This window comes from Rhinoraja longicauda, chromosome 16, assembly GCF_053455715.1.
Source record: "Rhinoraja longicauda isolate Sanriku21f chromosome 16, sRhiLon1.1, whole genome shotgun sequence".
NCBI lineage: Eukaryota > Metazoa > Chordata > Chondrichthyes > Rajiformes > Arhynchobatidae > Rhinoraja > Rhinoraja longicauda.
The window spans coordinates 17,774,357-17,797,319 of NC_135968.1; the positions used below are offsets into that span (position 1 = coordinate 17,774,357).

Sequence of the window (22,963 nt, forward strand, 5' to 3'; positions counted from 1 at the left end):
GTCTTTTCTCGCCTCCAGTCCCCCTCACCCCCCACCTCTATCTCTGTCTGACAAAGGGTTCTGACCCAAAATGTCACCTATCCCATTGTCTGCATTTGGTCCATATCCCTCAACCCTTCCTTTCCATCTACAGACTACTCCGAGTGAAAAATGTGCCCCGAGTTCACTCTGAAATCTCTCACCTTCAGCCTGTACAAGGTCAATGTTCTATTTCCATACATTTGGAAGCAGATCACTCTTGTATTATTTTGTGGAACAGGAAAGAATTAATTGTCCATTTCTTTCCCCTTTATCTCCCAGATCTGCCAAAAATAATAGTCATACAGAGTGGAAACGGGCCCTTTGGTCCAACTTGCCCATGGTGACCAACATGCCCCATCTACACTCGTCCCCCTGCCTGCGTTTGGCCCATGTCCCTCTAAACCTATCCTATCCGTACACCAGTTTAAATATTTGTAAAATGCTGTGATAGTGCCTGCCTCAACTACCTCCTCTGACAGCTCATTCTATACACCCACCACCCTTTGTGGAAGAAAACAAAAGATGCCCATCAGATTCCTATTAAATCTTTCCCCCCTCGCCTTAAACCTATGTCCTCTGGTTCTCAATTTCCCTACTCTGGGCAAGAGACTCTGTGCGTTTGGCTGATCTGTTACTCTCATGATTTTGTACACTTCTGTATGATCACCTCCTGCGTTCCAAGGAATGCTCAACCGCTTCCTATAGCTCAGGCTCTTGAGTTGGTGTTGGTTCTTTGAAAGAGCTGCCTATGTGCCTGTCTAAATGTTTGTTTAACGTTGCGATAGTACCTGCCTCAACTACCTGTGGGCTGTGTTTCAGGTTTCTTCTTGGGAGCCCGGGCAGCTGATGTTTGCCCCGACCAACTGATCTGAGAGAGGACAGGGACAATCAGCTGAAACCCAGCCTTTCCCCCATGTTTGCAGCCAGAAACCTGTTCGACGCAACGTTCAAAACCACAGGAAAATGGAACCATCTCTCACAGTGACTGGCGGTTGAGGTGGCGACTGGCGCTTAACCGATTGTTTAATAAACTTATTACAAAGCACATTTTGCATCGAGCCCTGTGGGCTATCGATGGCCAGTATTAGGGGTGTGATGTAACGAAGCAACCTCGTGATCTCTGAGCAACTCACTTTAATTGTTTCAGTCATCGACCGAGAACCGGGGAGGAAAAAAGCCAGCACACTTCAGGGCAGCCACATCAAGCACTTGGGCCATCGCCTAACCAGAGCCGAGAGATAAATCCACACCGGTGCTGTATCGGGAAGGACCGTGCCCAATATCAGGAATTCCCGGAGGGTTGGATTAACGTTTTAGAACTATGGATACCTGGGAGGGCGTCCCAGGCAGCATTCTAATCAAAGGATTCATTGTTTTTATATTTAGACCAGTGGGCAGCACGGTGGCACAGCTGGTCGAGCCGCTGCCTCGCGGTGCCCATCACCTGGGTTCAATCCTGACCTCGGGTGCTGTCTGTGTGGAGTTTGCACGTTCTCCACATGACTGCGTGGGTTTCCTTCGGGTGCTCCGGTTTCCTCCCACGTCTGAAAGATGTGCGGTTTGCAGGTCATTTAGCCCTCTGTAAATCGCCCCTAGTGTGTAGGGAGTGAATGAGAAAGTGCGATAATGTAGAGCTAGTGTGAATGGGTCGTGGACTCGGTGAGCCGAAGGGCCTATTTCCATGCTGTATCTCTGATTTAAAAAGAGAAATCCTAGCAATGAGACTGGATTCAAGTGAAAGTGAGAGACTTTGAAATCCGGGTGCTGAACTTGCTTTGTTGAACTTGCTGGTAGCCTCCAGCAATGTTGATGGTGAAGACTTGGATGGGTGCACGGTTAGGAGTGACCGTGGTGTTCCAGCATGTAATACAGGGGGTTGCTGCTTGGTTGAAGCCGTTTTGTGTTGGCCGCTACTCTTTACGACAGTGATGTTTATTACTGTGAGTGAGCAGGGTGTGAAGTGCGAACAAGCAGAGTTTGTGCTGGACAGGTTTGTCCGTCAGCCTGCATATACAGACGATAACACAGACAACCGGAGTGGAATGGTCCTAGCCCAAAGCATTGCCTCTCCCATTCCCTCCACAGATGCTGCCTGACCTGATGAGTTCTTCCAGCACTTTGTGGCTGTTACAGAATTACTGCCAGCACTGTACAGATACTAGGCAGTACATAGATTAGTTAAAGGGTGCCCTTCAGACAATTTGTAAAGGTGTTCCAGGGTCTGCTGGCTTGCAGGTCGTGTCCAAGGAAGGATTCCTTGGTCTGTTCCCAGTACCAGCCAATTCTTGCAGGGAGGGCCCTTGCTCGATGCTGCTGCTTGCTACAGGCTGCTCTGTGCAGTGAGCTTCTTCTCCAGAGAACAAATGAGGTGGTGTGACTAACTGGGTTCCAGCTATCTAGTTTACAGAATGGATGTGATTTGTAGTTGGCTGCACAGCTAATGTAAATTTAGCTTTCAACCGAAAGAATAATTAACATTATGAAAATTAAAGATTGATTTCCCCCAACAAAGGATATACTTTAATAAAGACTGCCAGTGTTAAACTATGCTTGTCAATGGGTTGTGTTGGCTGTTGTTGGGATGTGGAACATGTGGGTTGCTACTGCTAATGACAATTTAAAAAGTTGCTCCGTTTCTGTATTGTCTTTCATGAACATGCTGTTCCAGCCACTTGACAATCAAGGAAGCACATTAAATGTATGAAAGATGGATATTTTACACACGGCTGATTCCCACAAGTCACAATGGGTCATCGAGTCTCACAACGTGGAAACAGGCCCTTTGGCCCACCTGCCCACATCAACCAACATGCCCCATCTACACTAGTCCCACCTGGCTGCGTTTGGCCACTAATGGGAAGTTGGGCAGCACAGTGATGCAGCAGTCGAGTTGCTGGCTTGCAGTGCCAGAGCCTGACTGGGTGCTGCCTGCCGGGAGTTTGTAAGTTGTTCCTGTGACCGTGTGGATTTTCCTTGGGTGCTCCCACATTCTAAAGACGTACAGGTTTGTAGGTTAATTGGCTTTGGTAAGTTGTAAAATTGTCCCGAGTGTGTAGGTGTTAGGGTACGGGGTGAGCACTGACCGGTCAGTGCAGATTCAGTGGGCTGAAGGACCTGTTTCCACGCTGTATCTCAAAAGGCTAATCACTAGTTGCTGATGTAGTCTAGTGACCTTATGTTTTTGTCTGCAATCTTGGGTATGGGCATAACCCACTGAACATCTGCCCAGCTGTGGACCATACCATTGGGGCAGCAAGGATAGGAGTCAGATTTCATTCCATCCTCGTAGGTTTATGACACATGTAGTGGAAGTCCAATCAACATTTCTGCCTGAAATGTTTTTAAATGATTAAACTAATGAACAGGATGTGCAAATTGAGTAGGAGGTTGGTAGATTGTAAAAGCCAGCTTAAAGTAGGGGCAGACTACTGTACCTTCTATGTACAGAGAATGCCCCATTCTTAACAATATTTAAAAGCAGATTTTAAGTTTTCCTTTAACTTTCCACAATGAGATGAGGGCCAGTTGTAACTTATTTCCAGCTTGTCCAACTAAAGAAAGATATCGCTGTTGTTGCAATTGTCAACAATTAAGATTTAATTGTAGGTGCCGATTGCCAGTACACCGAGATTCACCTAAGTTTAAACAGTATAAATCTTGCAGTTGTTGGAAGTACATTAGATGACTGATGGGACAAGGGTGGTATTGCACAGTAGTAACATTAACTGATGCTGAAAGAGAAAATACTGAAGTGGAGTTTAAGAAAGACTAGCTACACGTGTAGAAATCCTGGATTCGTCACTAGCTCTGGCTCAAAACAAGTCTTGACTTAATCCTAGACATGAGAGGAGCATATGGATCTGAAGCTATTAAACCCAGGTCGTTTTTTTTACATGGATTTCTATCGAGAGAAATAGCATTCACAAAATTAACCAGGCTGGGCAAATAACAAAACATCACTTTCACTAAAAGCACTTGGCATATCCCAAGCTCAAGAGAAGATAGAGGCGGAACTTTTTACCAATGTAGTTGGACATAAGTCTACCACTACTGTTTGTGAGGGCCAGCTTCAAGTGACAAGTACCTGAGTATGACTCACCTGGGATTATGGGTGCAGGTGCAGCAGCAGCCCAGCTTGTGCCTTGTGGAGAGACCCTGGCTCAGAAGAGTTAGGGAGCTGGTGACTTGTGGGCTGAGCTGACTGGGCCAGTACTCTGGTTCCTGTCCTGGTAGCACCAACTAGCCTGCATTGGCACTGACAGCCAAGTGTTTCTGACCTAATAAGGAGCTCCTAATGCTGTTGCTCCTTGACTTCACCATCCTGTACGAGGGACACCCACTTCCTTTAGTGAGAGGAGTAACTTGGGAGGACTGGTCACACACTCCAAACATCTCCAATGCACTTTAGAGCTGCCAGAGTAACTAAAGTGTAGTAAACTTGACATAAAACCCACAAAACAAATGACAATGTTTACAACAATATTCATTAAATGATATAACCACAATACCCAAACACCAATAATAAAGGAAATGATCACTGATCCCCAGTAGCTGTGAATCCTCCTCCTTTCAACATGGAAGCAGGAAGATGCCTGTGCCAAGGTGATGTGTGTGACTTTCACACACTTACACACCACACAAACAGGCTACATACGTACGCACTTGGGGACACACAGGCACGCGCACACACACACCAAAGCTGAGTTAAGGTCATGGATCACATCCAGTCACTTAACACTTTTGAACTGCGGAAGTTGGAAGCAAGCTATTCGCAACCCTCTTGGATACAAACAAGGTCTTAATTCAGAAAATAAAAGACACAAAGTGCTGGAAGAAATCAATTGGTCAAGCAGCATCTCAAGAGGGCATAATCTGGCAATGTTTCAGGTTGGGTCCTGAAATATCACCTATCCATGTTTTTCAGAGATGCTGCCTGACCTTTAGACTTTAGAGATACAGCGCAGGACCCGGCCCTTTGGCCCACCAAGTCCGTGCTGACCAGCGATCACCCCGTACACTAGCACTATCCTACACTCTAGGGACAATTTACAATTTTGTCAAAGCCAATTAACCTACAAACCTGCACGTCTTTGGGATGTGGGAGGAAACCGGAGCACCCGAGGGGAAAACCCACACGGTCACAGGGAGAACGTGACCAAACTTCACACAAGATCAAAACCGGGTCTCTGGCACTGTGCCACCGTGCTGAAATACTTCAGCACTTTGCGTCTTATTTTCTTGTAAAGCAGCATCTGTCTCTCCAATCACGGGAATTCGATTCAGCAAAGTGAAATAGATTTCTCACTAGCCCCCCCCCCCCCCCAACTGTATGAATGGTAACAAGGGTTTTGGTCCTTATTTTCCTAGTTAGCCTCAGCCTCCTGCAAATCCCAGTGATTACGAGGAACTCCTCCCGGCACAACCTCACCTTTCCATTTCCATTTCCATTTGACAGCGACAGTGCCTCGGGGAAAGGAACTCATTTATTACACCTGTGGGAGGTTATAGCTATTTGTGACGTAGGCTCTCGTTTAGTCTGAACATACTTAAAAGTTGACGGGTATAAAAGCCAGCAAAACTCCCTGCTGTCTCCCGTCCTGTGAAGCACAGCTTCATGGTGTGAGTAATGTTCAGCTACTGTGGCCTTTTACGCTTTGCTGAGCGTACAACTATTCCCTTTGAACGTGAGGAGCAGTGAGCAGTCACTGGATGGGTTTCTGTTCCAGGGGTTCCTTTCTCCCCCTTCGCTGGAGAGCAGGTTAAGTCCTCAGTCCCTGCATTTCACATGTCCTCTTCCTACTGAATAAAGATATCTGCTCCATTGCTTCTGCTTCCACCCCCCCCCCCCCCCTCATCAAATCGCCAAGATGGTCTTGTCCACAGTGAAGGGTGCTGGTAGTGTCCAAATCATTCCATCTCCGTAAGGAAGATGTGCGGAAGGGAGCAGCAAACGAGTGAGCCAATGGCTGCAACACAGGAGGATGTGCATTAATACAACAGTCATTACCCCACCCACCTCCCTGGTCATTCCTCCTCCTCCCTGCTCCCATCCGGCACAGAAACTTGAAAGCGCGCACCACCAGACTCAGGAACAGCCTCCTCCCCTCTGTTAACAGGCTTCTGAACAGTCCTTCCATTAGCTAGGGTACTGTCCAATTCACCTCTACCCCATTGTGGACATTGGACTTTGTCTGTAGAACTAATGTGCTACAATGCTGAGAACTATATTCTGCATTCTGTATCTTCCCCTTTGCTCTATCTGTTGTACTTGAGTTTGACTTGATTATATCCCTGTATAGCATTATTTGATATGTTTGGATAGCACGCAACTAGAGAGCGGTCCTGAGCTACTATCTACCTCATTGGAGACCCTCGGACGATCTTTAATCGGACTTTACTGGCCTTTATCTTGCACTAGATGTTATTCGCTTTATCCTGTATACTATGGATGGCTCAATTGTAATCATGTATAGTCTTTCCGCTGACCGGTTAGCACACAACAAAAGCTTTTCACTGTGCCTCAGTACACGTGACAATAATAATAAACCTAAACCTGTCCCCACAACAGAACATTGCCCACCACCGTGGTAAATGTCAGCATGGAATAATCGTAGCAGATCTTCAACAGCCCATCTCCGCCCTCTCTCGACACACTCTCCCCCACTTTAACGAATTTTACCTCTGTTTTTCTATTCCCAGAAACAGTTTCAAGTTGTTCAGTTTTCCTGCGTGAAATGGATTTCGGAAAACCTGTTCAGAGAGAAGGACAATGTAAAAATGCTGGGAATAGCGGGTCCGAGACAACTAGAGTTCAGCTGGAGGAACAGCACCTCTTATTCCACAGGTAGCTTACCACACATGGTCTAAACATTGAATATTCTAATATTAAGTAATTGCCCCCCCCAAACCCACCATCCCGCCCCTGTGGCACTCACCAGAAGGACTCGGGAGAGCCAGTGAACACCGCATGCTCCCTCTTCAAGGTCTCATCCTCGGAAGAGGGGCAGGCAGTTGGCCTGAGTGGCCACTAGCTCACTGACTGGACCTGTGAACAACCAACTTGGCCAGGCCTTGGAGTGGACCACCAAGGAGGTCTCCCACCCGACTCTCTCTCCACCGGGTCTCCAAAGGTCAGTGAAAGGCCTGGATAGAATGGGAGAGTCTGGGACCAGAGGCCATAGCCTCTGGATTAAAGGTAGTATATTTAGAAGGGAGGCAAGGAGGAATTCCATGAGTCAGAAGGTGGTGAATCTGTGGAGATTACTGCCACTGTGAGGACTGTGCAGGCCAACTCATTGAGTATTTTTAAAGCGGAGATTAACCGATTCTTGATTAGTACGGGAGTCCACTCTGTCATTCAGTCATGGCGGATCTATTTTTCACTCTCAACCCCATTCTCCTGACTTCACCTCATAACCCCCCGACACCCTTACTAATCAAGATTCTGTCAATCTACACCTTAAAATATCCACTGGCGGCCTCCACAGCTGTCTGAAGCAATGAATTCCACAGGTTCACCATCCTCTGTCTAAAGACATTCCTCCTCATCTCCTTTCTACAGGTACATCCTTTTATTTTGAGCGTGCCCTAGTCTCTCCCACTGGTGGAAACATCCTCTCCACATCCACTCTCTCCAGGCCTTTCACTATTCGGTAACTTTCAGTGAGATCCCCCCCCACCCCTCATCCTTCTAAACTCCAGCGAGTATTGTCATTATGCCCCGAAACGGGAGGGAACTTACCCGGCCCTTCCGCTGCTGCCTCTGCCGTTCCTTCTTGTTGATGTGCCTCTCGATACTGGTCTCCCCACACAAGACGAGCACCATGTGCCACGTAGTGAGGCCGCTGAGGGCCAGACCCACCGAGCTAGAGGGAGAGAGAGAGGGAGATGCATTAACGGCACTGCCAACCGAAGCCCACTCAGGCACCCAGGGTCTCCGAAGCTGCTGACGGGGGGTGGGGTGAGGGAGATGTCAACGTAGTTTAATTTATTATTGTCACGTGTATTGCGGTGCAGTGAAAAGCTTTTAGTTGCCTGCTATCCAGTCAGCAGAAAGACAATATGGATATGGTCAATGGATCATTTTCTTTTAATTTTTTTATAATCAATGGATATTTTTAAGGCAGAGATTCTTGATTAGTACAGGTGTCAGGGGAGAAGGCAGGAGAACGGGGTTGGGAGGTTAAGATAGATCAGCCATGATTGAATGGTGGAGTAGACAATGGGCCGAATGGCCTAATTCTGCTCCTCTTCCTTATGAACATGAACTTATGAACTATACATGATTACAATGGTCCAGTGCACATATACAGGATAAAGGGAAGGGAATGCAAGATGGTCCAATAAAGTCCGATAAAGATAGTCTGAGATCTCTGATGAGGTAGATGGTTCAGGACAGCTCTCCAGTTGGTGATAGGATGGTTCGGTTGCCATGGAGCTGGGAAGAAACTGTCCCTGAATCTGGAGGTGTGCGTTTTCACCCTTCTGTACCTCTTGCGTGATGGGAGAGGGGGAAGAGGGAGTGACCGGGGTGAGACGGGTGGCCTTGCCGAGGCAGCCTGAAGTGTAAACGGAGTCAATGGACGGGAGGTTGGTTTTTTATGGTCTGGGCTGCGTCCGCAATTCTCTGCATTTTCTTGCGGTCTTGGATGGAGCTCACATGATGGATGGACATCTGCTCTCCTGCGGCACCTGATCAGATCCTGCAAACATCCCGCCCTACATCGCAGTCATACTGCACGGAAAGAGGCCCTTCAGCCCAACTCGTCCATGCTGACCAAGATGCCCCATCTACACTAGTCCCACCTGTCTGCGTTTGGCCCATATCCCTCTAAACCTTTCCTATCCATGTCCCTGTCCAAATGTCTATTAAATGCTATTTTGGTACCTGCCGCAACTGCCTCCTCTGGCCGTTTGTTCTACACACTCGCCACCATCTGAGTGAAAAAGTTACCCCTCAGGTTCCTATTAAATCTTTGCCCTCTGACTTTCAACCTATGTCCTCTGGTTCTTGATTCCTCAGCTCTGGGTAAAAGATTCTGTGCATTTACCCAATCCCCCTCATGATTTTATACACCTCTATAAGATCACCCCTCAGCCTCTTGTGCTCCAACCTCTCCCTGTAGCTCAGATCCTCGAGTCAGGGCAACATCCTTGTATATCTTCTCTGCCCTCTTAAAAACATGGAACGCTTCACAAATCGGTGTATTATCCTTGAGCAAGGGCCGTGCTGATCTTCTCTGCGTTGCTGTGAAGATCTTGGCTCATTACAAGTGATGGCTCCTACTCAAAGATAGCTACAACTTTGTGCTGCATGCAAGGTGGACATCAGGAGGAGAGCACTGACCTGCAGAGAACCCAGAGGTAAATGATGGACTTGTGGAAAGCCTTTTCTCGGAACGAGATGATGGGAGCTGCGGTGGCCATCTATGTGAGAGAGAAATAAAGAGTCAGTCATACAGCACGGAAACAGACCCTCCAACCTAACTTGCCCACTCGGACAAAGATGCCCCCCATCCACACCATCTACTCTTCATGCTGCCTCGGCTAGGACAGCAGCATAATCAAGGACCATCTCACCCCAGTCACTCCTCTTCTTCCCCCCCCCCCCACCATCAGGCAAGAGGTAGAGAAGTGAAAACGCTCTATTGTTGTGCCACCCCTGAGGGGTGACCTCATTGAGGTGTACAAGAACACGAGGGGCATGGAAAAAGTGAACGCTCACAGTCATTTTTCATAGGGTAGAGGATTCTAAAACGAGGCCATAAGCTTATAGCGAGAGGGGAGATATTTCAGAGGGATTTGGGGCAACTTTTTTAGTCAGAGGGTATTCCGTACCTGGATGAGCTGCCAAAGGAAGACGGAGAAACAGATAAAACTCAGCGGGTCAGGCAGCATCTCTGGAGGACATGAATAGGTGACATTTCGGGTTGGGACGGAAGAGTCCAAAGAAGGGTGCCAACTCAAAACGTCATCTATCCATTTTCTCGAGAGATGCTGCCCGACCCGCTGAGTTACCAAAGCACTTTATTGTCCTTTAATGACATTGTCCTTTAACCGCCTCCGCACTGGAGGGGGACGTTGCGGACTCAACCTGAAGAAGTGGGGCTTCTTGGACTCTGACAAATGCAACTGTGGAGAGGTACAGACAGCGGCCCATCTACTGACTTGTGGCAGAGAGGCATGCACTACGGACGATCCCCGCAGAGGCACAGATGTGGCACTGGCTGTGGCAGAACGATGGCAGATTGTCATCGGACACACGAGCGAGTGTGACATCTATATACTAAAACTCTCGTTTGTTTGTTTGTTTGTGATCGAACTTCAGCCAAAACGGTACACGATAGCACGACAAATTTAGGCCCACCTTATTCACCATCGTCACTTTAGTGATAATGCAAGTAGTTTTATTGAAATCGGTGTTATATTTTTAAAGCTATTCACATTTTAAAGTTTAAATCTATCTCCTAGGGAGGGAGGGGGGGAGGGAGGGAGAGGGGTGGGGGGGAGGGTGAAGGAGGGAGGATAAGGGGGGTTGAGGGGGATGGAGTGGGGGGAAGGGGGGAGGAGGGAGGGGGAAGGACAGGGTTCTGCACCAATGCAGGAGAGGTTTGGGCCCAACGGGCCATCTTGGTCTAGTTGTTCCTGTATCCGAGGGAGCAGAAGCACACACACAGTGCTGTGAATGTGTTCCCCTGAGGTGGGAAGAGGGCCAGCGCAGCGACCCATCCCCATGATAAACAGCCTTCCTGCAGGGGGCAGCACAGTGGCGCAGCAGTGCAGTTGCTGCCTCACAGCGCCAGAGACCCGGGTTCGATCCTAACTACGGGTGCTGTCTGTACGGAGTTTGTATGTTCTCCTTGTGACCGCGTGGATTTTCTCCGGGTGCTCTGGTTTCCTCCAAAGACATACAGGTTGGTAGCTTTAATTGGCTTCTGTAAATTGTCCCTGGTGTGTAGGATAGCGCTAGTGTACGGGGTGATCGCTGGCGGGTGCGGACTCGGTGGGCTGAAGCGCCTGTTTCCGCGCTGTGTCTCTAAAGTCTGGAGAGGATGGCGAGGCAGGAAGTGCCTGCATGTACGGGCCCCACTCCTGGAGCAGTTGCTTACATTGACGGTGAGGTAGGCATCCACAAACATCTCCCTGCTGCTCACGCTGCAGTAGATGCAGCCCAGCGTCATAAACAGGCAGAAGGAGAAGAAGTAGCGGTGATTGTAGTGACCGACGCAGTTATTCAGCCAGGCTGTGCCGCAGTCAAGGAGGTAACGCTGAACACAAGTAGTTATCTGTGCCACAGCTCCCACCCTCACCAGCTCCAACATGTATATAACCCGTGCTGTCCACAGCTCCCACCCTCACCCCCTCCAACATGTATATCACCCGTGCTGTCCACAGCTCCCACCCTCACCCCCTCACCCCCTCCAACATGTATATCACCCGTGCTGTCCCTGTCCTTTCTTTTTTAAAAATTTTTTTTTTTTTTCTTAAATTACAAATACTTTATTCCAAAACAAAACCAAACATACAAAGTAGTAACGCGATCAAATCAAAAGCTGCCTGTATCGGCAGTTTACAAACAAAAGTTATCAGATTAAAATTCTGCCAACTTTGTCAAGAATACATTCGACCTCCCGACAGAGCGGGGGTAAGCCCAGTCGGAATCGCTCCACGCACACGCCTCTCCTCGTCACCCACCGTGACAGGGTGAGGACCGGCCCCCCTCATAACCACAGCACCCCACTCCCCCTGAGGAGCAGCGCCCTGGCTGAAGGTGACCAGATTCCTGGCTTTCAGGAGATCACGGTAAAAGCCAGGCAACTCCCGCCTAGTGCGCCGACTCATGCCCGCCACCGGGAGCCGAGAGCCCTCCTGGAGGCAGCGCCCCTGGCGGCAGCGCCCCTGGCGGCCAGCGAGTGCCATCTAGGAGGGCACTCGGAGTACATGTCCCTCCGTAGGGCCCTAAGACGGAGAGCCGCCATCTGAGTGCGGACGCAGACCAGCGCCTGGCCCGCGTTCCAGAACACGCGATAGGAGAAACCATCCCACTCCACATCGAAACTCCCCTCCGTGTCCATCCCCTGTGCCAACTGTATATACGCGCGGGGTTTGAACGTATATACATGCTGCATCTCAGGATCATCAAACCTGTGCCCAGACCGCACCTCCCCCAGCTTGGTTACATGTGGGAGCAGGAGCGTATCCGGAACAAAAGTGGGAACGTTGGACAGAATGACCGGCAACACGGGACCCCTCCATGGATCCACCACTGCAAAATTCCCATCCCCCTTTCCAGAGCAAGAGCCACCGACTGCTCAGTCTTTAGGACGAAGACAACCTTCCCACTGACCACCGCGCCCGAGACTATGGCTTTCTTGCCAACAATCTCACACAGCTCGCCTAGAAAGGCCTTGAAGGGCAGGTTGCCCTGCAAGTGCATGTTTACCCCATGTATACACCCCAACGACACATGGGCCTCAGCCTCAGGGTCTGCCGACCGTACGGCACCTGCATAACTCCGAAAGGCCACCATCTTTAGGGCGTGGCACAAAACAAAAAGTCTCAGTACTTTATAAATCAAAGCAGTCTTTCTGCCATTGCTGTACCTCCACGCTTTTGCAGCAGTTTAATAGTCTTATGAAGGCTTTCCTGGAAAAGCAACAGAAGCAGTCTCCTCCTGATAAGATAGGAAAAGTCCATGCCGATCCTCCCCGTGGTCGAAAATGGACCTTCCGGAGGCTTCTTCCCCAGGTCTCCGTCGCTTCCCCGGCTTCAACGAAATCCTAAGCACTGTTGCCGTACTTACCCGGCACACCTGGACCGGGCAAGTCGGTGTGGGAGGGAGCTTTCCGATGTTACCGACCACAAACACTGCTCCAGACTCAGCTCCCACCAGTACAAGTGCAACCTGACCTTCCGCCAGCCGCTGCCGCTCCTACGACTTTCAGATACACGGACAATTCCTCACTAATTAGAGGAATCTTTGAACAAAGAAAGTCTCTGCAGTCCGACAAAGCTTCGAACTACAAAGCCTCACCGCTTTTGTTCCTCCTCGCCAAACAAATCCTTCGGAAAAGTTAATCAATTCCTCCCCGCCAGCAGAACACCTCGTCTCCTGTCCCTGCACTGGGAGTGTGTGACAGGACAGTGCAGTGCATGAACTGTGTACCCGAGTCTCACCACTTTCACCCACTGATCCACATTAAAAACAAGTACAGAAGAGATTGAAACAAAGGATACGACAATGATGATCCATCTTCAAGATACATCTGGAAAAGAGAACATGCCAATTAATGGTCAGATTGTCCATATTAAGGCCTGAGTTGAGCTTCACCCACATGCACCATCTCCAGTCATTTATTTTCCCCATTTAAGTGCAGTAAACCCTCTTTATAATAGCAGGGGAATGGTGTCCGCTATTGCTGTTTGTCCTCCAGAACCGAGTAAGCGGTTATCATTGTATAGGGAGTAGAAACAAAATGTTTAAGGAAAAAACTGCAGATGCTGGTTAAAATCGAAGGTAGACACAAAATGCTGGAGTAACTCAGCAGGTCAGGCAGCATCTCGGGAGAGAAGGAATGGGTGACGTTTCGGGTCTCGACCCAACGTTACCCATTCCTTCTCTCCCGAGATGCTGCCTGACCCGCTGAGTTACTCCAGCATTTTGTGTCTACCAGTAGCCTTCTTCACTTTCGGCGCGGGACTGGGCGTGGAATCCAGGTGAGTTGTCGGCCCCGCCTGTTGGCGGCCAGGGGAGAGGTGAGGATTGGCAGAGTCCATGGTCGTGGGCGGCTGGAATGCAGGCGCGGCGCGGCCAGGGTGGCGGACTGAGCCGGAGGTGACATCTACAGCCCGACCTGGCGGTGAAGGTCGGCAGGTCTGTCAGCTATAACCGATATAGGGACGTCCACGAGAACAAGGGCTTACTGCAATTTCCCTTTGGAAAGCTGCCATTGAATCTGCTCGGACAGCACTTTCAGGCAGCACCCAGCCCCAGACTGGAATCTGTCCTGGGATGACTTTGTGAGCAGAGTCCCTGGGCAGAGCAACAGTTATTTTATGCTTAGTGATACAACGTGGAAACAGGCCCTTCGGCCCACCGACCAGTGATCACCCGTCCACACTAGTTCTGTTTTCCCGTCCACACTAGTTCTGTTTTCCCATCCACTCCCTCCACACTAGGGGCAATTTAGAGATCTATTAATCTACAAACCCGCACGTCTTTGAGACGTGGGAGGAAACCAGAGCGCCCGGAGGAAATCCATGCATCACAGGGAGAACGTGCAAACTCCACACACAGACAGCAGCCGAGGTCGGGATCGAAGCCGAGTCTCTACCGCAGTGAGGCAGCGGCTCTAACAGGTGCGCCACTGCGCCGCCCGCCCGCCCACTCACCCTCCCCACCCTCCCCACCCCACCCGGGGACACCCACTCACCCTCCCCACCCTCCCCACCCCGGGACACCCACTCACCCTCCCCACCCTCCATGACCCACCCGGGGACACCCACTCACCCTCCCCACCCTCCCCACCCCACCCGGGGACACCCACTCACCCTCCCCACCCCACCCGGGGACACCCACTCACCCTCCCCACCCTCCATGACCCACCCCACCCGGGGACACCCACTCACCCTCTCCACCCCACCCGGGGACACCCACTCACCCTCCCCACCCCACCCGGGGACACCCACTCACCCTCCCCACCCCACCCGGGGACATCCACTCACCCTCCCCACCCTCCTCGACCCACCCCACCCGGGGACATTGGGTCTCGTCTCACCGGTTACAGATGCTGCAGTGATGGGCTCGAGGTGGCTTGGGATTAATACACTTCCTGCAGATGGAAACTATCGGAATGTCGCTTTTACCCTGCACCGACAAGGAGAAACCATTTAAACTGTGGGCCTGGTACAATGTTAGTTAGAAACAGTGACACTCCCTCTACACTATCCCGTCACAAACACCCAGGGCAGGGACAGCAGAGAGTGTCCCTCCTCCCCTCCCCCCCCCCCCCCCCCCCCCCACCCCCTTTCCACCTCAATGGACCCTGACGATAAGATTAACCTCTGGCCATCTCCAGCCATCCGCCCTTTGCGACTCTACCCATCTTCCTCTGAGACCCTGTTGATCCCCCATCCATCCACCACCGAGACCCCCTCTTCCTCCACCCCTCCCCCTACTGGCCCCCCTCTATACTCCCCACCCATCCCCCCAATGTGACGGCCCTCCCACTCCCCCATCCCGTCTCACCCACCCCCCCCCTCCCCGCCTCCAGCATGTTGCTGAGGCCAGGACCCTCGCGGATGCCCCCTGTGGGGAGAGCCCCTACCTGGGTGGGCTGCCCGGGCAGCGTGCGCACGGCCTTGTAGTAGTGGAAGATGATCTGCACCAGGTTCCAGTGGCCGTAGCAGAGGTGCCAGGCCACCCAGCCGGCCGGGTAGGTGCTGAGGATGACGGGCAGCATGCACATGTACACAATCAGCACGATGGTGGTCGTCAGAATGATCACCAGGACCACAAACACCTGCGGAGGGGGGGGGGGGGGAGGGGAGGAAGAGGCGGGAGGGGTGGTGAGGGCGGCAGAGCTGGGGGTGAGGGGTTCCCTCTGCAGGGAGTGTATTCATCCCAAACCACCCCTCTCACCCATCCCTGCAGCATCCCTGTAAACGGCGAGGAACAAGGCACAATTACCCTGGCTCACCCAACCCATGGCAACCATCGATCACCCCCTCACGCGGGTTCCATGTTATCCCACTGCCTCATCCACTCCATGCACACCTGGGGCAATTCACATAGGGCCGATTAAACCACAAACCCGCTCGCCTTTGAGAAGTAGGACATCGCTTTAAGGTGCGAGGGGGAAAGATTTAAAAGGAAACCAAGTAACTTTTCCCCACAAAGGGTGGTTGGTGTACGGAACGAGCTGCCGGAGGAGGTAGTTGAGGCAGGTATTATCGCAATGTTTAAGAAGCAGTTAGACAGGTGCATGGATAGGAAAGGTTTCGAGGGATATGGGCTAAATAGGACTAGCATTGATGGGGCATCGTGGTCGGGCATGGACACGTTGGGCTGAAGGGCCTGTGTCCGAGCTGTATGATTATGGTGATATGGTCGACAGTGCACAGTGCTAGGGTCCCATGACGACGCCAGTCTTTGGACTACGATACTCACCACGCCGAACCAGCGGGTTACATGGTCCACCAGCCAGTAAATGGGTTCGAAGAGGGAGTCGAGGAGCACGTCGCTGTTGGTGAAGGAGTTGTAGAGCAGGGAGTTGGCGCACAGCTTGGAGTAAGTCCAGTATGCGGCGGTGCGCTGCAGGAGCCGGGATCTCCGCCTGCGCCCCAGCCCGCAGCAACGCAGCATCAGGCGCATGGTGCCACACACCTGCAGCAGCCGCTTCCTCATCGGAGCACGGCAGGCCAGGACTCACCGCGCATCACCACCCACTCCGCCGGTCGCCGCACGGGCCCGGCTGCCTCACTGAGGAGAGAGAGCGGCAGTCAGTCAGTCAGTCCGCGCGCGGTAGGTACAAGGAACTGCAGATGCTGGCTGACCAAAAACACAAAGCAAAATGCTGGAGTAACACAGAGGATCAGGCAGCATCTCTGGAGAACGGGGATAGGTGACATTTTGGGTCGAGACCCTTCGACAGACTCAATGGTTCAATGGTATTTTATTGCCACATGTACACAGGTACATCCATTTTTGCATACAGCCGGTTAAAGTCTTCGTGTAGAAACAAGGAACAACAGATACTGATTTACCAAGGATAGGCACAAAGTGCTGGAGTAACTCAGCGGGTCAGGCAGCATCTCTGGAGAACATGGATAGGTGATGTTTTGGGTCAAGACCTTACTTCAGACTGATCCTGACCCGAAACGTCACCTATCCATGTTCTCCAGAAATGCTGCCTGAGCCGCTGAGTTACTCCAGTGTTTTGTGTTTGGCCACGCACGAGTATGTCAGATAGTGCAAACGAGAGAATAAGCAGAGCGTGGAATATAGTGGAGACACAAGAAATGGTAGATACTGGTTTACCAAAAGAGACACACAGCACTGGAGTAACTCAATGGGTTAGGGAGCATCTCAGGAGAACATGGATAGGTGACAGTTTGGGTCAGGATCCTTCTTTACACTTGTTCTCCAGTATTCATGTTCTCCAGAGATGCTGCCTGACCCGCTGAGTTACTCCAGCACTTTGGGTCTTTTTTGCCATACCTCATACTACAAGGCTAAATGTAATAAAAAGGAACTGCAGATGCTGGTTTACACCAAAGGTAGACAGAAAATGCTGGAGTAATTCAGCGGGTCAGGCAGCATCTCTGAAGAACATGGATAGGTGACGCTTCGGAGTCTGAAGAAGGGTCCCAACCCGCAACGTCACCTATCCATGTTCTCCAGAGACGCTGCCTGACCGGCTGAGTTACTCTAGCACTTTGACAATACACAAGGTCGTTTCAACATCTAATCCAGTCTTTGAGTGGGACCTCACTTACTGTCAGACGGAAGCTCTGCACATGGTACCACGAGGAGACTCGGCTGGCATTGATGGAGCGGCAGGAGCCTGGCATTTCATGGCAGTAACTCCGCACACCTCTCTCGAGTACTGGAGAACTAGCCCGTCAACGCTGCTCGAGCGCACAAGTGAAACGTCTGCAATAAGAGTCAACGTCATTAATAGAGTCATCGTGGACGGAAACAGGCCCTTCGGCCCAACTTGCCCATGCCGCCCAAGATGCCCTATCTAAGTCAGTGTCATACCCGGCACTGCTCACACCAAGCTTTTCACTGTACCTCGCTCGGTACACGGGACAATAAACTAAACTGAACTAATCCCGGCAGTGGGGTGCAGAAATAGACACAAAATGCTGGAGTAACTCAGCGGTTAAGGCAGCACTCTGGAGAACATGGATTAGTCATGTTTCAGGTCGGGACTCTTCAGACTGGGACAAGAGTCAAGAATGTTTTTATTGTCAAATGTCCAGAAACAGAACAATGAAATTCTAACTTCCAGAAGCACAGAACAGAACGTAATTAAAAGGAACTGCAGATGCTGGTTAATACCGTAGACACAAAATGCTGGGGTAACTCAGTGGATTATCTCTGGAGGAAATAACACTGCGAGGCAGCAACTCTACCGCTGCGCTCTAACTCTGATGAACAGTAATACAAATCCCCAGTTTATTTTCACCACAGCCCCCTCTGTCACACACACACACACTCCTCCCTGCCACTGGCTTGTGAAAGCCCAGCCGGAGCCACCCACCGCTCCACTGCGAGTCATCCCGACACAGGTTAATGGACACGGGCTGAGCTGGGTTTCTACGCTCGAGACCGCCAGCTGGTCTCCGGCATGGAGAACCCCCCCCCCCCCCCAACCCCCAACATTCTGGAATCAAAGTCCTTGGGGAGGAGGCAGCACAGACACGATCTCAAACACTCGAGAACAGAATGACACACCGCCCTCCGAGCAAAAACCCCCTGGCTCCTGGGCGAGGGAACGGAGGGATCTTATACCCCAAACACATTACACCTTAAGAAGATCAGTTAAACTTTACCTCTTAATTATTAAGGTCCAAAGTAATAAAGACCAATTACTTCTATAATTCATGGTGAAACCCAAGCTATCGCTTCCGGACAGATTTTGATCAGCAATGTACAAATCGAACGCATAGGAAGATTGGGCACTCAAGTCTGCGCCCACTGCCCCATACGTCTTTCAATCCCAGTAGCGCAGTGCTAGAGTTACTGCCTCACAGCGCTAGAGACCCGGGTGTGATCCTGACCTCGGGTGCTGTCTCTAGGAAGTTTTCTCCGGGTGCTCCAGTTTCCTCCCACATCCCAAAGACGTGCGGGTTTGTAGGTTAATTGGCTTGGTAAACATCAGTTCCGTTTAGTTTATTGTCACATGTACCGAGGTACAGTGGAAAGCTTTTGTTATGTGCTGTGCAACACAATACAATAAAACTTGTCTGCAATGTGTAGGATAGTGCTAGTGTACAGGGTGATCGCTGGACTCAGTTGGCTGAAGGGCCTGTTGCCATGCTGTCTTTAAAATTAAAGGCACAGAGTGGTAAGACCATCACTTCCAACACCAGAGTGCCAGCTGTTGGTAAGGAACCAGCACATGGACGAGCGAGGGGGGGGGGACTGGTGAAGCACCAACACCAAAGACCGAAGGGCCATTTTCTTTAGCGTTCCTTCTTCCCGCCGCAGTGACGGAAAACCTCCTCCTGCAGGAGAGAGGAGAGCCAAAGGGATGTCAAAGATTCACTAACGTGTCATCATTACACAGGATAGATAGCCAACACTGAGTAGACAGTCAAAACCACTTTCCCAGCATGGAAATTCTAAATACTAGAGGGTAGATCTATATGGTGAGTGGGGCAAAGTTTAAAGGTGGTGCGTGGGCCAAGTTTCTTTTTACAACAAAGGTGGTGAATGCTTGGAACATGTTGCCAGGGATGGTAGTGGAGGCACTATTACGATAGTGGCTTTTGGATATAGAGGGAATGGAGGGATATGGATCATGTGCAGGCAGATAAGAGTTGGTCGGCATCATGTTGGGCACAGATGCGATGGGCCGTCAGGCCTGTTCCTGTGCTGTACTGTTTTAGATTTAGAGATACAGCGCGGAAACAGGCCCTTCGGCCCACCGAGTCCGTGCCGCCCAGCGATCGCCGCACATTAACACTATCCTACACACACTAGGGACAATTTTTACATTTACCCAGTCAATTAACCTACATACCTGTACGTCTTTGGAGTGTGGGAGGAAACCGAAGATCTCGGAGAAAACCCACGCAGGTCAAGGGGAGAAGGTACAAACTCCGTACAGACGGCGCCTGTAGTCAAGATCGAACCTGAGTCGCTGCATTCGCTGTAAGGCAGCAACTCTACCGCTGTGCCACCGGGAAGCCAGGTTTCCCCAGACTGCCATTAAGATGATCAACGTTTGTCAAAGGGCAAATGTCCCACATTCCCCTCGCCCGATGGGTAGCCGCTCTTGGACTTGGCTTGCTTCACTGATCATCCCATGCACCTTCATTCATCACTAAACCACTCAAGGGCAACCAGTGTTACTGTCAATGCGTTTATGACCCATCCCCAATTACCCAAGTGACGGCGAGACATGTTTTTGAACCACTTCTGCCAAAGGTGACCCCATGGTGTGGACGGGGAGGGTGCTTCAGGACCTCCAGCCTGGGTCGGTGAAGGGCCAGCGATATATTTGCTTGTTTGTTTTATATAATACTGAACTTTCTTTTGTTATTTATTACAGGGTTTACAGAGAACTGTGTTTACCTGTCTGTCGTGCTGCTGCAAGTAAGAATGTCATTTTTCCGTTTCGGGACATATGACAGTAAAACATTCATGACTCTTGGCAATTTTAAAAATAGAACTAAAAGCAAATGAAAACGGAAACAATTAAATCAAATAATTAAAATCATTGTTTCCGTGGAGTACGACTATATTCTGAGGGGCAGGTTCTCCACACTAGAGGGTAGTGGGTATCCGGAACGAGCTGCCAGAGGAAGTTGCTGAGGCAGGTAATATAGCAACATTTAAACAGGAGAGGAAAGGTTGAGAGGGATGTAGGCCAAATGGAGGCAGGTAGGACTAGAGTAGATGTTGGTCGGCATGGTAACTGGGACTAGCTCGGATGGGGCATGTAGGTCAAGTTAGGGCTGAAGGACCTGTTTTGTGCTGCATGATGCTAATTTTTCCTAATCTGGCCTGGAATCCAAATCCCCTCCCAGATCCGGCACAGTGGCTCAGCAGTAGAGTTGATGCCTCATCACAGTGACAGGTCACGCTCACAGGGAGAACGCACAAACTCCATACAGACAGCACATTCAGTCAGGATCGAACCCGGGTTCCTGGCGTGGTAAGGCAGCAACTTTACCAGCTGTGCTACTGTGCCGCCGAGGATGCAGAACCATTTAAAATATCCAGCATACACATGGTGGCCTGAACAGCTTCCTCCTGTGCTGTACAACGCTGCGATTCTCCAAACTCTGTGGCAGAGATTAAAAACTGCTTGATCTTAATACTCATCACCAGACTGAGTCGAACCATCTCATGCAGCCTAATCTCCTGACACAGTCAAACAATCGGCAAACCTTTGTCACTGAAACAGAAGAGGGAAAGAAAGCAGATGGAGAACGGAGCTGCTGCCTTGCAAATAAAGAGCTCGGATTGTGTTACCGGACTTTGATCCAGAGATATTCAATTCAAGTAATTAAACTGGAATTTAATAAAAACACACTTGTCCTGATAACAGTAACATGAAACTACTGGATGGTTACAAAACGCCCTATTCGCAAATCAAAGAGAACTAAGCCAGACTTGGAAGCAGAGCACATTGTACATTCAAACAAAACACAAATCCTTCATGGGGTCAGAGAATTATCCTTCATAGAGTCAGAGAATAGAAAAAGGGCATTTGGCCCACCATGCACAGGCTGACCAAGTTGACATACTGGTAGAGCTCCATTTGCCTAATAGTCCTCTAAAGTCTCCCCATTCATATATTAAAGTCATAAACAGAAATTATTAAAGAAGCTCCGATTCTCAATTCATGGTCGGTGTCGTTGAGGGTTGGGACCCTTCTTCACATTGCCCTTCCCGAAGAAGGATCCACGTTCTCTACTGACGCTGCCTGGACCCGCTCAGTTACTCCAGCACTGTCTGTGCGTATGTTTTTAGCCTGAAACACGCTTGCTCTGGAGGGAGGTGGGCCAGGGAGAGGGTGAGGAGCAAGGGTAAGAGCAGGGGGCGAGGGGGAAGAAGTGACGGGGGGAAAGGAGAAAGGGAAGGGGGAAAGGGAAGGAGGAAAGGGAAGGGGGAAAGGGAAGGAGGAAAGGAGGAAGGGGGGAAAGGAGGAAGGGGGGAAAGGGAAGGGGGGAAAGGAGGAAGGGGGGAAAGGAGGAAGGGGGGAAAGGGAAGGTGGGAAAGGGAAGGTGGGAAAGGGAAGGGGGAAAGGGAAGGGGGAAAGGAGGAAGGGGGGAAAGGAGGAAGGGGAAAGGAGGAAGGGGGGAAAGGAGGAAGGGGGGAAAGGGAAGGTGGGAAAGGGAAGGTGGGAAAGGGAAGGGGGGGAAGGGAAGGGGGAATGGGAAGGGGGGAAAGGAGGAAGGGGGAAAGGAGGAAGGGGAAAGGAGGAAGGGGGGAAATGGAAGGTGGGAAAGGGAAGGGGGAAAGGGAAGGGGGGGAAGGGAAGGGGGGAAAGGGGAGAAGGGGGAAAGGGAAGGGGTGGAAGGGGGGAAAGGAGAAAGGGGGGGAAATGAGAAGGGGGGGGGAAATCAGAAGGGGGGGGAGGGGTCGCGCTTCCCGGGTCCACACTCACCGACCCGGGCCCTCCTCTCCCGGCGCCTCACCTCACTCCAGCTGAAGCAACAAAGACCGGGCGCCGTCACGGCGCATGCGCCACTCTCCCGCCGCGATGCCCTCTGGGAGCTGTAGTTCGATCCGTCGTCGACCCGCAGCGTCTTCACCAGAGACGGGACTACAGTTCCCGTCATGCCTCTCCACACAGCCACACTCCAAGGCCGGACGAATCGCTGCGTGATGCAATTGATTGCCCCGGGTACCTGTCGGGCAGGTGTGTTCAGGTGGCTCCAGCAGACACCCAATCATCCCCTCCCCAATGCATCAACGCAGCCCTCCCTGCTTCCAACTCCTTTGATTAATGTTATGACTTCAACGGCACGACTGAGCCCTACAGTCTCTTGTGGACAGATTGCAGGAAGCATTTTCATACAAACCTGACACGCAACATGCTTCCTGCAATCTCTCCACAAGAGAACCACAGGGCTCAGTGGTGGAGTTGAAGTCATACAAATAATCAAAGGAGTTGGAAGCAAAGCAATGGGAGTTTATGTGGAAACAAGGAACTGCAGTTCCTGGTTTATACTAAACAGAGACACAAAGTGCTGGAACAAT

At 50.8% G+C, this 22,963-nt stretch overlaps 2 protein-coding genes and 1 pseudogene across 5 annotated transcripts in view; 1 reads left to right on the forward strand and 2 right to left on the reverse strand.

Annotated features, from left to right (window-relative positions):
* mms19 (MMS19 homolog, cytosolic iron-sulfur assembly component) overlaps positions 1-2,723 on the forward strand; it is a 62,392-nt gene extending 59,669 nt beyond the window's left edge. The window contains exon 31 of the mRNA XM_078413320.1: positions 841-2,723. Within this exon, the coding sequence (XP_078269446.1) occupies positions 841-868 (28 nt within the window). The 3' untranslated portion in view covers positions 869-2,723. The remainder of the gene's footprint in view (positions 1-840) is intronic.
* On the reverse strand, positions 2,516-22,439 carry LOC144601291 (palmitoyltransferase ZDHHC16-like). Of its 4 annotated transcripts, none has more exons than XM_078413321.1 (11): positions 22,368-22,433; positions 17,518-17,674; positions 16,190-16,501; positions 15,348-15,542; positions 14,799-14,887; positions 13,258-13,286; positions 11,130-11,263; positions 9,368-9,447; positions 7,763-7,886; positions 6,701-6,771; positions 2,516-5,987 (listed from the first exon to the last, which is right to left on the reverse strand). In XM_078413321.1, the coding sequence occupies exons 3-11, from the start codon at positions 16,424-16,426 to the stop codon at positions 5,876-5,878; spliced, it is 1,071 nt and encodes a 356-aa protein (XP_078269447.1). In that variant the 5' UTR covers positions 16,427-16,501; positions 17,518-17,674; positions 22,368-22,433; the 3' UTR covers positions 2,516-5,875. The 4 variants fall into 4 exon arrangements, with proteins under 4 accessions (XP_078269447.1, XP_078269448.1, XP_078269449.1 ...); XM_078413322.1 differs by having other exon boundaries at positions 22,399-22,423; XM_078413323.1 differs by lacking the exon at positions 17,518-17,674 and having other exon boundaries at positions 22,368-22,439.
* On the reverse strand, positions 9,198-9,294 carry LOC144601543 (U6 spliceosomal RNA; annotated as a pseudogene).
* Positions 22,440-22,963: the final 524 nt, after the last annotated feature.

Excerpts from the sequence above, each read along its gene's own strand:
- LOC144601291 (XM_078413323.1), bottom strand. The coding sequence starts at position 16,426 with ATGAGGAAGCGGCTGCTGCAGGTGTGTGGCACCATGCGCCTGATGCTG. Across the intron at positions 13,287-14,798 it reads CACTGCAGCATCTGTAACCG|ATGTATCTTGAAGATGGATC; the intron begins GTGAGACGAGAC and ends TCTCTTTTCCAG. Across the intron at positions 7,887-9,367 it reads TACCTCTGGGTTCTCTGCAG|CTCGGTGGGTCTGGCCCTCA; the intron begins GTCAGTGCTCTC and ends CTCTCCCTCTAG.